The sequence below is a fragment of the Ovis canadensis genome, chromosome 26, assembly GCF_042477335.2.
Source record: "Ovis canadensis isolate MfBH-ARS-UI-01 breed Bighorn chromosome 26, ARS-UI_OviCan_v2, whole genome shotgun sequence".
Classification (NCBI taxonomy): domain Eukaryota; kingdom Metazoa; phylum Chordata; class Mammalia; order Artiodactyla; family Bovidae; genus Ovis; species Ovis canadensis.
Genome location: NC_091270.1, coordinates 18,602,423 through 18,615,872, shown reverse-complemented (window position 1 = coordinate 18,615,872; position 13,450 = coordinate 18,602,423). Strand labels below are relative to the sequence as shown.

General features: G+C 44.1%; 1 protein-coding gene across 1 annotated transcript in view; it reads left to right on the top strand.

Moving 5' to 3' along the window:
- Window positions 1-13,450, top strand: part of CSMD1 (CUB and Sushi multiple domains 1) — a 2,061,903-nt gene that overhangs the window by 1,970,585 nt on the left and 77,868 nt on the right. The window contains exon 51 of the mRNA XM_069573063.1: window positions 12,810-13,004. Within this exon, the coding sequence (XP_069429164.1) occupies window positions 12,810-13,004 (195 nt within the window). The remainder of the gene's footprint in view (window positions 1-12,809; window positions 13,005-13,450) is intronic.

Here is a 13,450-nt window from a genome sequence, read left to right as displayed (position 1 = left end):
TTAGGCATTGAGGGGCACACTATATGGATGATAGCTCATGTAAGGCTAGTCTTAGACTCCGATATCCCATCAAGGCTAGATGCCCAAAGCTTTACACAAATTCTACTGAGGAAGGCAGTTACCCATCATCTAAAAATGAACCAGGAAGAAGTGGTTACGTTGACCAAACCCACAGACAAAGTAGCCGAGTTGTGGTTCGGTTCCAGGAGACCCTATTCCTAAACTCTGTGTGGTTCTGCCTTATGGAATTGATTTATCTCAAGATTTTTAAGTCTCATAAGTTATAAAAACCAAGAGCATAAACAGAAGGAAAAGGTGCTACTTTAATCTAACATATAATTCATTCTAAAAAGTATTGAATAGCTGATGGTAAGGAGGGAGTAAAGTTATGTTTGAGGATTGTAGCGTAACCAAGTGATTTCAAAGACAATGTATATTTATGCCTAAAAAATCAGAAATGAGTGTATATTTATGCCTGTGAAAATCAGGAATGAGTGTGCAGTTCAAAGGCACATGTTACATCAATTAAGAGAGCTGCTTTGTGCTCACATAAAGCATTATGTTACGGCACACAGAGTGGTTTCATTTATGAATATATTTGATTTTTGTTTTAAATGCGCATCTAGATGTGCAACCGCTTTAAAGCTGTAATGAAAAAATTAAATAACAAAACAGTTTCTTACATACACATGAGGTCCCCAGCCTAAGAAAGTTATTTGTTCAGTTAAATGATTGTTAAATGGGAAAAAGCCAATTTGCATTTTAAAGCCTTTTTTGACACTGACTGGTACTTGTTCAGTAGGACAGGAAGATAAATATAATATTTACAGTTAAATGGGAAATCAGCCTTAAATTTTCTAAGTACAGTCTCAAACTTTCAAGTATTTTTCCCTTTGTTTATTAGACTTCGTTAAAATTCCTTGGCATTCAAAGGCTGGAAAATCTATTTAATTTTTGAGAGGAAGGTTTATTTTTCCCACATTTTTTAAATTGAATAAATTGAGCAGAGTAAGCATAAAACTTTTCCTCTTAGTCAGAAAGTTTGGTTACTATTAAATTCTGAGATGTGTATTTCCCCAAGGCCAGTTCCTATGTTGGTATGACACAGTTTGTATAAGTTTCTTTAGCATCTGAATAATATGTAGATCAGTACTGGAACCTCAAGAGATAAGAAACACTTCAGCTTTGACAAGTAGTAACTGTAAATGGTAAATAAACTGAGTTTATGTTGCCCTTGGGTTTACTACAATGAAGATTATAATAAATAACTGCGTTTCAGTTTACATGCATCCCCCAGTTGTACAAATCTCAGGGCAGATGTTTGAGGTTCGTTCTTTCCATTTTAATTATTTACTGAAGCTGGATTTGGACCATTGGCGACATAAATGATGCTCATGCCGCTATGAACTAGGGAGAGCGGCTGGGATGAATGTCCCAGGTCTGCTGGTCTGACAGTGCTGAGCAAATGTGCTCCTTGCCCTCTGCTTTCAGGAGAAAAACAAAACCACTAAGATTACCTGCCAACATCAAACAAAATCCCAATGTGTGGGGGACTTTTTCCTCTTTCAGTTAAAGTTATCAGAGAGACACGTTTGTCATTAATAATTTATTAAGGACCTCCCCCACCCTGGGCACCTGAAGACTTTAAGTGATTAAATCCAAGGTATATACATTTAAGGAAAGAAGGAGTAAATTAAAGCCACACGAAACAGCTTTATATCATCTGTAAATAGCCCAGTCGAGAAACAAAGATTCTTCATAAATTATCTATTTGTACATATGTATGTCTGCACTCACGTAACTGTAAAGGGTTTATGCATATAGTCATATATAACACACGTATGTGCGCATGTGGCGCTGTACTGTGCTTAGTCGCTCAGTCGTGTCTGACTTTGTGACCGCGTGGATTGTTCCAGGCTCCTCTGTTTGTGGGGATTCTCTAGGCAAGAATACTGAAGTGGATTGCCATTCCCTTCTTGAGGGGATCTTCCCAACCCAGGGATCAAACATGGGTTCTCCTGCATTGCAGGCAGATTCTTTATTGTCTGAGCCAATGTTGAGGGTATATATTTATCCCTTTAGCCCCTCAAAACATGGCCTTATCATACTTGTGTTTCTTTACTAGTTATTTCTGTTTTCATGTAGAGTTCCAGTTATTATCATCATTTAACACCTGGATGAGCGTCATTTAATTGTAGATCGTATTGCTAAACTGCAATGTCGGGAGACCAGCCATCCACCTGCATTTTGGACTTTCTCTCTGTGCTGAGCGCTTGCTAAGCACTCACCCACATCCCATATTCAAGTCCCTGTAACAAACTCAAGTCACCATTGTTATCGCTGTCCTCAGGCAGCACGTGAGTGCCCACCCAGGGCTGCAGGGAACCCCAGCCAGAGTCAGGCCTGAGGCTTGACCCTTGGCTGCCAGCCCCGTGGTGCTGGACCACTGTGTCCTGTGTGTGCAGTGGCTATAGAGGGTCCTTCTTGCCTGCACTGGGCCTTGACAAGGGATATCAGTTAAAATGTTAAGAAAGCTGTGGGAGGAAGGCCAGGCTACCCCTGATCTGAAAGCAAATTCATCATGCAAGCTACAAATGGATTTCTAAAATTATGTATTAAAGCTCTGTGGGGAGGAGTGGTAACACCTCCATGTGCAAGCTGTGAGCCCTTAGCTCTGTCTCCCAAGACTTCGGTCAGCTGTGAAATGACAGCCCAGATCAAAGGGCCATTTTTTTTTAATTGGAGGACAGTTGCTTTACAGTGGTGTGTTGCTCTCTGCCAAACACCAACACCATTCAGTCACAATTACACTTAAACCCCCTCTCCCACGCCTCTAGGCCATCACAGAGCACCGCGCTGGTCTCCCGATGCTCCACGGCAGCCTCCCACCTGCGATCTACTTCGCGCACGATGGTGTCCACGTGTCAGCGCTGCCTCTCAATTCATCCCTCCCTCTCCTTCCCCAGCTAGCTGTGCCCACCCGTCCATTCTCTGCACCACAACAGGCAAGGTGGGCGGGTGGCCTAGGGGCAAGTGCCCCTTCCCAAGGCCCAGCCTCATCCTCGGGGCTCTGAGACCTGTCCCTGTGCCTGGTGTGGGCTCAGAAAACGGAGGGCAAAGTGGAGAGGGGGGCGCCCACCCACTCCTGGACAAAGTGTTGGTGCATCTCAAGTACCTCATTGGCCCACAGGATGTGGTGAGCGGCTCACTGACTGCAGGGCCGGGTCCAGCCGCTCACCCTCTGGAGGCAGCACTCCGTGGGGCAGGCATGGGCTCTTCCGTGCAGGGCAGGACTCTGCCAGTCTGCGGAAGCTGCTTTCTGGGGACCACCAGTGGGTGACAAATCTCTCTGCTGCACATCGTGGGGAAAGACTGTCTTGAGCCTGCATCTCACTGTTGTCCAAACTTTTCATGGTCTTCTAGGATTGTGATGCTTTGGGGGAAGAAAGCTGTTTAAAGGACTCAGATTCTGTCATTTCAGTTGTGTTTTCAGTCCTTTATTTTCAGGGCCATTTATGTTCTACTCTGTATAACGTTTCCATCTCTTTTATTTCATTTCCAAAGGTTGAATATGGGTTCCTCCAGCTTTTTGCATTTTAGTTAGAATTGTGAACTATGAACAGCTCCCCGTGGCTCCCTGATAAATATGAGAAAGTGAGGTTTGCACAGAGGTTAAAGAATGGGAAATACAGGGTTTGTGGCACCCAGGTCCTTCATGGCCCCTGAGCGCCGGCTGTGTTTGTTATTCCTCTCCACATTAACACTGCTCAAGGGCAGGCGTAGCTTTGGTTCATGTCTGTAACTTTATAAATATTTCTAGAATGAATGAATGAATGGACAGTCTGCAGTGTGGTCTGATGCCACTTAATTTGCTCGCTCTTTTTCCCTCATTTGTTGTTCTTGTCAAACACCTGCCTACTGCTCAGTGCAGGACAGTGGTCTCCTCTCAGACAGGAGCTGCATGGGGCCCCCTCTTCCAGACCCCTCTGAAGACCATGTATCATCAGTTCCAGTGAAGACTCGATGACCTGAAGTGACTTGCAGTGAATTTAGTTTAGAAAGCACCCCTCAGTCAGAAAGGCTGGGTCACTGTGGAACCCCTCTTACATGTTCTTTTTACAGACACTTGGATCAGAGGTACTACTTTCAGGGACTTCCCTGGCCGTCCAGTAGTTAAGACTCAGTGCTCTCACTGCTGGGGCCCCAGGTTTGATCCTTGGTCCAGGAGCTAATCTCCTGCAGGCTGTATGTACATCACAGCCAAAAAAAAAAAAAACAGAGAGAGAGGGGTGCAAAAAAGAAAAGCATTCAATTTTCATCATTTCCAAGGGTTGCTTTAGACTCATTTCATATAATTATAAAATTAGCTATGATATGTAATTTTTTAAATGGATTTTTTTTATGGAACCTGGATTACAGAATTGAAAAAAAAAAATCTAAACATTTGCCACTTAGGGTCACTAGGTGGAAGAGGTTACTTCAATATTTTCTTGTTGAAATCAGATTTCACGGGTGGCATTTAGGCTGCAGAGTATTGGTTATTTGGACACAGTTCTAGTTAGTGATGTAAATGTTCTGCTAACATATATATATATATATATTTTTAGTTAAGTCTGATCACAGTAACAAAATGACAGAAAGCCAAGGGCAGGAAAAAAATGTGCGATCTCATGAGGATTTTGGAAACTCTGCAAGAATGGGCAGAAATCTGGCAATCCCAGGTCACTGAGAACTTGAGTCCTGAGAGTCCAGGCTCAGGCAGCAACCCCGGAGGAGAGGGGCTGGCTCGTCCATGGTCTGTGCCTCTCAAGAGCCAGTAACTCAGGCGAACCTGTGAGCAACGCCCGAGAAGCCCACTTCAAAACTCTATCTATCCACCTGCTCTTATTCTAAATAACTCATAGCTAATCACTCAGTCATCTGGCTAAGCTCTGAGGTTAAAGCACTCATTTAAAAAGAATGATTGCCCTTAGGAATTCCAGGCTTTCAACCCAGCCTTTCTGGAAGGGCTTCCTCACAGGGCCATGTTGAAGTCAGATGGCATGAAATGCATTCAAGTCAGAGTGGTACCCTGGGCATCTCCACTTCATGCCCCTGACTTACCGAAGCCAAAGCAGCATGCTTCTCCACTTCCGAGTCAAAAGAACCAAGTCTAGCTCGGCCTGTCCCCAGTCAGCAAGTACAGACTGTGAGTGGCGCCTTGAAAGCTCTGCTGGGTTGTGAACACAAGTAGTTATGTTGTCGTTTAGTTGCTCAGTCATGTCCAACTCTTTGAGACCCCATGGACTGTAGCCTGCCGGGCTCCTCTGTCCATGGAATTCCTCAGGCAAGAATACTGGAGTGGGTTGCCATTTCCTTCAGGGGATCTTCCCGACCCAGGGATCAAACCTACATCTGCTTGGCAGGTGGATTCTTTACCGCTGAGCCACCGCAGGAAGTCTCCACAAGTAGTTATGAGTCTGGTTCATTTTACTCCAGTGGCATCAGATCATAATTTTATAAACCTAATTAAATGTTCTTGAACTAAACTTGGTAGCAGAAAGCACTTGTGCACATTGACTATGACAGGGGAAGTCTGTTACAGAGAGAAGACGCCTGCACCCCTGCATCTCGATTAGAATTTCGCAGAAGATTTATGAGCAGGACCTGTAATTCATGAGAGGGGAGGCCGGAGGGCTTTATTCATGGTGGCACCGCTGCCACTGTCTGAATATCTGAAACAAAACAACTGTCAGCCTGCCTGGTTCGCCACTGGTGGGACGACTCGGTCATAAATCAGAACCGCTCATGGTAAAATTAAGTCAGTCTCTCGAGTTTGGTGTTGTCTCTGCAACAATCACAAGATGGAAAAACTGCATCCTTTCTGTGCAGAGACTTTATTGTCTGTGCCTTCAGTGGGTATGATTTGAGAAGCTGCTAAGTCGCTTCAGTCGTGTCTGACTCTGTGCGGCCCCACAGACGGCAGCCCACCAGGCTCCCTCATCCCTGGGGTTCTCCAGGCAAGAACACTGGAGTGGGTTGCCGTTTCCTTCTCCAATGGATGAAAGTGAAACGTGAAAGTGAAGTCGCTCAGTCGTGTCCGACTCCTCGCGACCCCATGGACTGCAGCCCACCAGGCTCCTCCGTCCATGGGATTTTCCAGGCAAGAGTGCTAGAGTGGGGTGCCATCACCTTCTCCGTGATTTGAGAAGAGCACTTCTAAATAGTAATTTAGGCGTTTTTATACAAAACTGCATCAACCATGTCAACCCGTAATACAAATGACCATGTGACTTGAGAGTGGCTATCTGTACATCTGCTCTTGAATTTTTTTGAAATAGAAGAAAATTATTCCATAAGAGTTGTGTGCTTTTTTTTTAAGGTGATAGAAGATAATCTGTATTTCTGTTTTTTAAAAAGGAAGGAATATGAGGTGAACTGGCAGATGGAGCACTTTCTCTCAATCCTGGGGTGGGGTGCCATTGCCTTCTCCGAACAGTTGTCATTGCTTAGGTGCTATTCATACGCTGATGTGCCCGGAGTCCTCGCTGGTGTAGTTGGTGTCACTTGTTTTAGTCACTTACAGAGTAAGTGCCCTCGTCAACTGATGGAGGGGATGACAGGCCCAGAGGTGCACAGGCAGGGGTCCTGCCTGGGCTAGGGGACCTGAGCTCACTGGCTGGTCTATAAAATACTGAAAACAACAACCAGACCACTGGATCCCCTGACCCCGTGTGGCTGTGAGGATCATTTAGTGTGAAATTACATGTACCCTTAGACGTGCAGTGTGAAAAGAGTGTCTATTTCTGGAAACACTGGGCGAGCACGTCTGTGGAAGCAGCAGGACTCAATAGCCCATGACTTCAGGCAGCTGGGGGGCTGGCAGGTGCCTGGGGAAACCCCCATGGATGCTAGCCCGAGACAGTTCTGTTAGGAAGAACAAACTGCTTTCTCTGAGAATGTCAGCCCAGCCGCCCGCAAGCTGCTTTGCTGCCTTCTGACTGTACCTGCGCCCTGTCACTGTGGGTCTCAGGGAGATGCTCATGGTCACTCGCTGGCCTCTGAGTGGCAGGGCCGCCCTGGGCACAGTGACAGCCCGCCTGGCAAAAGCTGTCTGCGGGCGCCTGGCAAAAGCTGTCTGCGGGCGCCTGGCCCCGCTCCCCCGCACCTCCACCGATGCCCGTCTCCCTCCTGCTCCGATCTGCTCCTCGCGTCTCTGCCCTGGCTCCTGGCTCAGCTATAGGGAGACTGTCAGTCCACACATTGCTCAAGCTTTGCCTTATTCCGTGATGTCTAATGTCATGAAAGGAAAACATCCCTATCAAGTAAAGCGCTCAGTTCTCTATAGCTTACTCACGCAGCTCCCTCATGTGATGTGTGCCCATATTCCTCCTGTAGCCTGTGTTTCTCTTCTCTTTCCCTTTTTTAACCCCTCAAAGTATTGATGCTGTGGGAAGGAACTTTAAAAAATAAGAACACAAAAGAAGCCATCTAGTTTTTCTAAATAATCTCCTGTTAAATTATTAGGCATTGATTTATGTAATCTTTTATATTTATGTCTTATATTTGCATAATCAATATTGATATTGTTCAGTTGCTCAGTCGTGTCCGACTCTCTGTGAACCCATGGACGCCAGTCTACCCTGTCCTTCACTATCTCCCAGAGTTTTCCCAAACTCATGCCCATCGAGTTGGTGATGCCATCCAAACATCTCATCCTCTGTCGTCCCCTTCTCCTGCTCTCAGTCTTTCCCAGTATCAGGGTCTTTTCCAATGAGTGGACTCTTCACGTCAGATGGCCAAAGTATTGGAGTTTCAGCTTCAGCATCAGTCCTTCAGTGGATATTCAGGGTTGATTTCCTTTAAATTGACTGGTTTGATCTCCTTGCTCTTCAAGGGACTCGCAAGAGTCTTTCCAGCACCACAATTCAAAGGCATCAGTTCTTTGGCACTCAGCCTTCTTTATGGTCCAACTCTCACATCCAAACATGACTAATGAAAAAACCATAGCTTTGACTAGATGGACCTTTGTTGGCAAAGTGATATCTCTGCTTTTTAATATGCTGTCTAGGTTTGTCACAGCTTTTCTTGCAAGGAGGAAGCACTTTAATTTTGTGGTTACAATCACTGTCAGCAATGATTTTTGAGCCCCCCAAAATAAAGTCTGTCACTGTTTCCATTTTTTCCCCATCTATTTGCCATGAAGTGATGGGACTGGATGCCATGATCTTACATAATTTGTATATGTGTATGTGTGTACATGTGTGTGTGTACATAGTTGTGTGATGTATGTGCACATATATTTTTGTGTCACAAGGCAGCACGTTCTTTCATTGCCCACAGATGCTCCATCAACTCTCCGCACATCATCCTCTCATTTCCTTTCACCACTGAGGTCTGAAGCCCGCGTCCTAGGAGATCCTGGGCTCTGCCTTCGTGTGTGTGTGTGTGTGTGTGTGTATTCTCCAAACCAGAAGCATCCGTTTTCACCCTCCCCTCAGATCCAGCTGTGGAGCAGACCCCTCAACACGAGATGTGCCTCCTCTCAGTCCTCCTCATACATCTCCACATAGACAGACCGAATCACAGGTGGCGCGTTTCCACAGCACACCTGACTCCTGGTTGTACTGCACGGGCACAGGCTTTAAATGGGGTGGTGCTGGCCCGAGGAAAGAGACCAATGGCAGAAAATACAGACCCGGGGACAACGTTGGTTGGTCTTTTGACAAAGTGAACATGGCATCCTGATGAGGGAAGACACAGAGGTCTTTTCAATATGTGGCTCAACAGGACACTCACATGGGAAAGTCTGAACCTGCCCCACAACGTAGACACAACCAAGGCGGGATGACAACAGGCTAAATGGAAAAGACGGAACATAAATCTGTGAAAAGACAACTTCCCCTTTCCACCAGCCCACCTGCATAAGCCTGGGTTGGTAAAGACTTTGCAAGCTCACACACACACACACAAAATAATAACAAAGGAAAAAGTAAATATATGTTAAGTTTTAGTACTTTTATTCTTTAAAACCTATGTTTAAGAGCCTGATAAAAGCAAACTGAGAAAGGGTAAAGGTATTTGAAGGATGCTTATTAAAGACTGATTAAGGAGTTCCATTGAGAAAAAGGCAGAATATCAAATAGATACCACTATACCCGACACCAGGACATATAACTTTACAAAATAAAAAGACCAGCTACCTGCATCAACAGAGATGCTAGACCAGTGGAACCCTAATGCATTGCTGGGGAAGGTGGTAAGTTGACATAGTCTCCTTGGAAAAGCATTTGGTTGTGTGTCCTAAAGCTGAAAATATCTTAAGAGCCAGTAGTAGTTCCTCCCTAGAAAAATATCTACAGGCTGGCATAAGGATGTTCATCCAAGGACATGATCAAAGCTACACTTTGTAAAAGCCAAGAATATGAGATGACCCCCGTGGCTATCACTAAAGAATGGATACATTGATCCATGGAGAATATTTAGAAATGCAAACAAGCCCTACAGCTGTATGGCTTAACATGAGTTAGTTTCAAAAACATAATACTAAAGTCAGAAGTAAGAGACCACATGGGCTTTTAATGAAGAAGCAGAAGGAGATTAATATTTCTATGAAATTGAGTTGAATGCAGGCAGGTGGAGTTTTCCCCACAGTCCAGAGCCGGCTGGTGAGTGGGGAAGGTGCCTGTGAGAAACGAACACAGTGACCAAGGGTGGGGGCTGGGGGTGAGCTCATGAGAACTCTTCTCAGGTTTCTGACTTGGGTGCTGGACTGCTCCTCAACATGCCTCCAGGAGAATGGGCAGGCGTGCCGAGCATGCAGAAGTTTCTGGTCTGGCTCCCCTACGAGGCCCCCAGGTCCAGTGCAGGCTATGGCTCCCTTGCTTCCGGGCCAAGTGCATTGTCTATGACATCTTGTTTGGCAGGTCAGGGAAGGGAGATCCTTTTGTGGGGATGTTTGCCTTGGTTTGTGAGCAAAGACCCGCATGTAGGGAAGCTTACCAAGAGGGGGTCCAGTAACCACAGTTTGCAGGGACCAGTCTTCTGCTATCTTCCTTGTTAGCATAACTCAGATATCACCACCTGGATAAACATAGTAGGCTTTAGACTCAGAGGTTTCTGTACACTCTCTTCCTTGAAGTGTCTTTGAAAATATCAATTAAAATCACATCTGCAGAAAAATCTGGAAAGCTCCACCCTTCCCCTCTCTTCCTTTAGTAAACAAAGGGCAAGATAGACTTTGGATAAATATTTATTCTGGTTATCACTTTTTTCTTTTTTACTCTCAGTTTCTACCCATATGTTTATTGCCTCAGTTTCTTTGCGGGTTTTTTATTATTGTTGCTGTTTGTTTATTTGTTGCTTTTGCTGCTGCAACACATTTTTTGGCATGTTACTTTTCAGAGGACACATACACTCACACAAACCCTTATATACAGACACACTCTGTGCCACCAGCACTTGCTTTAAGTTGGACATTAATCTCAAAAAAAGAAAAAAGAAAACAATGGACGGACATAGTGTTTACAATAAAAGAGCTTAGAGCCTACCAGAAAGACAGAGAGGCAAGCAAACAATTAAACCAGAATCAGATAATTACAAAGCAAAAGAGGTGATCATGTGGAATTTGGAAACCACTGCTATGGATAATATTAGTGGAAGAAAGCTTCTGTTCCATTGTGCACGCCAACACTGAATCCTTCTTGGCAGAAATAGAGTTTATAAAAGATTGTTCAGTAATTAAAAACAATCAGGTTAATTCTAGAAGCACTGTCTTGGGGAAATGAAGTGGATTTTATTTGAAATGTGCAGTAGGATTGAAATTAAGTTATGGATTTGTAAAGTTAAAGCCATTAAAGTCTTTTCAGAAATGGCAATCATGCCTAGAATTCTAAAGGTAATATGGTTAGGAAAAAAATTATTTGTATCACTAGGTAAAACACATGAATATGCATGTACATTTTAGACAATTGTTTTATCTAAAAGAATACCTATGAGAACTAGATCTAAGGATTACTTTTTTCAAAAAAAAAAAAGGAAAATGAAAACAATGGAAGGACATACTGTTTACAATAAAAGAGCTTAAAGCCTAACAGAAAGACAGAAAGGCGAGCAAACAATTAAACCAGAATCAGATAATTACAAAGCAAAAGAGGTGATCACGTGGAATTTTGAATTAATTGTTCTGGCCGTGCTGGGTCTTTGTTCCTGTGCATGGGCCTTTCCAGCGGTGGTGGGCAGGGGCTCCTTTTAGTTGTGGTGTGTGGGCCTCACTGTGGGGGCTCCCGTTGCAGAGCACAGGCCCTCAGGCGTGTGGGCGGCAGTGGCTGTGGCCCCGGGCTCTAGGGAACCGGCTTCAGTAGGTGTGGCTGCCAGGCTCAGTTGCTCAGTGGCATGTGGGACCTTCCCAGACCAGGGATCAAGCCTGTGCCCCTGCACCGGCAGGCAGGTTCTCACCCACTGCACCACCAGGGAAGTCCAGAGGGTTACTTTCAAATTAGAAAAGCCCTTTCATATTTTAACCCTTGCTGATATTATTTTTGTAATTATACCAAAAAGGCCTATTTTTTTCTGTTTATTTGCACATAGTAAAGTTATTAAAAGAAGATTAAATGGGATATTGGTAACATTTTGGGTATGTCAATTATAAGGAACTTGTATAGAATTTATAAGTAAAAGATATTTATTAATAGCATTCTGGGGGGGTGAACTGTGGTATCGCTAGCTGCTTCTTACAGGCTCAATAAATTAATCAATCAGGTCAGCTTTGTGGATAGCTGTCTGTGATTGTTACTAGCTGATGTAACTTCATATTTAGGGAAGTAGAGTTCTGGTTTCTAATGTTGTAAAATTAATTTTAAGTATTATTGTACTCTTCAGAAAATGTACCTACTTACACGTACCAAATTTTACATGTATTGTCAGCATGTCCATAAATCCCTTGACTCCACTCCAGTAATGCTGTGCTAGGACTATTGCTATTACCGCTGTTATTACAGCTGTCTCTACTGCTTTTTCTAAGTCACTATTGTAATTCTAGTTTGTTTCCTAAAGGCATGAATAGATTCTCTCCTTTAAAACTCATAAAACATTTTTCTTCACAGTATTAATGCATGTGCATTCAATTTTGTGTGTGCTAATAAATCCAGTAATATGCAGAGTATATTACATGGGGAAGTACGGAATGAGGGCATCTGACTTTCCGAATTTGCTGGAAGCTGGTTTTTCAACTAGTCAGCTACTCTTTCAAGTTCTCAGAGGTTGGGGACAAATTAGAAGTTAGAGGTTCTGTCTGTGCCTCCACTGACCTGAGGATCGCTTTCATAGAACGGCAAGACTGTGCAAGAGATTCATCCCTTCACATGTCATCTCACTGCAGGATGTCCCAGCGCACTTACCATGAGGCTGTGGACTGCACTGGACATCCAAGATCACTTCTGTGTGGCTCTGTGGGTGGTAGGGAAAGCCTGGAATGCCAGGTGAGGGCATCTTTCCACATACCATGGCCCTCACCATGAAGAGCAGGCCTGGTCTGACACTTAACAAATGCCTAATTGTATCCATAATTCCATAATATGTAAAAAGATGAAGTTGGGAATTTTATTTTGAAATTGAATAATCCTCCTGTCATAGTTACAAAGTACTGAAATTTACTATTAAGAATTCCTGCTAACTAAACTATGAATTTTATTTGCATCTATTTTGACTATAAAGAACTGTACCACTTGAAAAGTTCAGATAAACCTTCACACACAAATAAAATTCATATTTATTTTACTCTAAAAAAAGAAAAAGAAAAATGTGACAACATGAAGTGTGTTTCTTTCCAGCGGTCACCTGCCCAGGCATCGAAGCCCAGCTCTCGGAACACGTCACTTGGAGGCTGGTGTCAGGGTCCCTGAATGAGTACGGAGCACAGGTGGTGCTGAGCTGTAGTCCCGGGTACTACCTGGAGGGCCGGCGGCTGCTGCAGTGCCACGCCAACGGCACGTGGAGTGTGGGGGAGGAGAGGCCGAGGTGCAGAGGTGAGTGACAGGTGTGTCCCCGCCCCCGGGCCCCCCTGCATCCCTGATGGCAGCGGCATCTGCGTTTCAATGGTCTGTCATCTGTCATCCTCTGCATTAGGGGTGTAACCAAACGGCATTTATTTTCATTACAATGAGGAATGTGTATTTTTATCCAGCATACTTAAGTATATGACTGCTGCCTTAACTATTAAATGTTAGCTTTTCTTTGTGAACAATCATATTTTACAAACATTGAAATATTATTATAGAATACTCAGATACTTCAAATCAGCTCAAAAACAAATCCAGGCCTGCGTTTATAAAGATCAGTCTTACGCCATGCACTGACTATTCAAACCTTCTAATTAGGATCTTGGGAGCTCATGCATTTATGCTAAGGATGTTATGTTCTCAAATAATAACTGTCTTGAAAAGGGAGATTATGATTCTCGTAGGTACAAGAT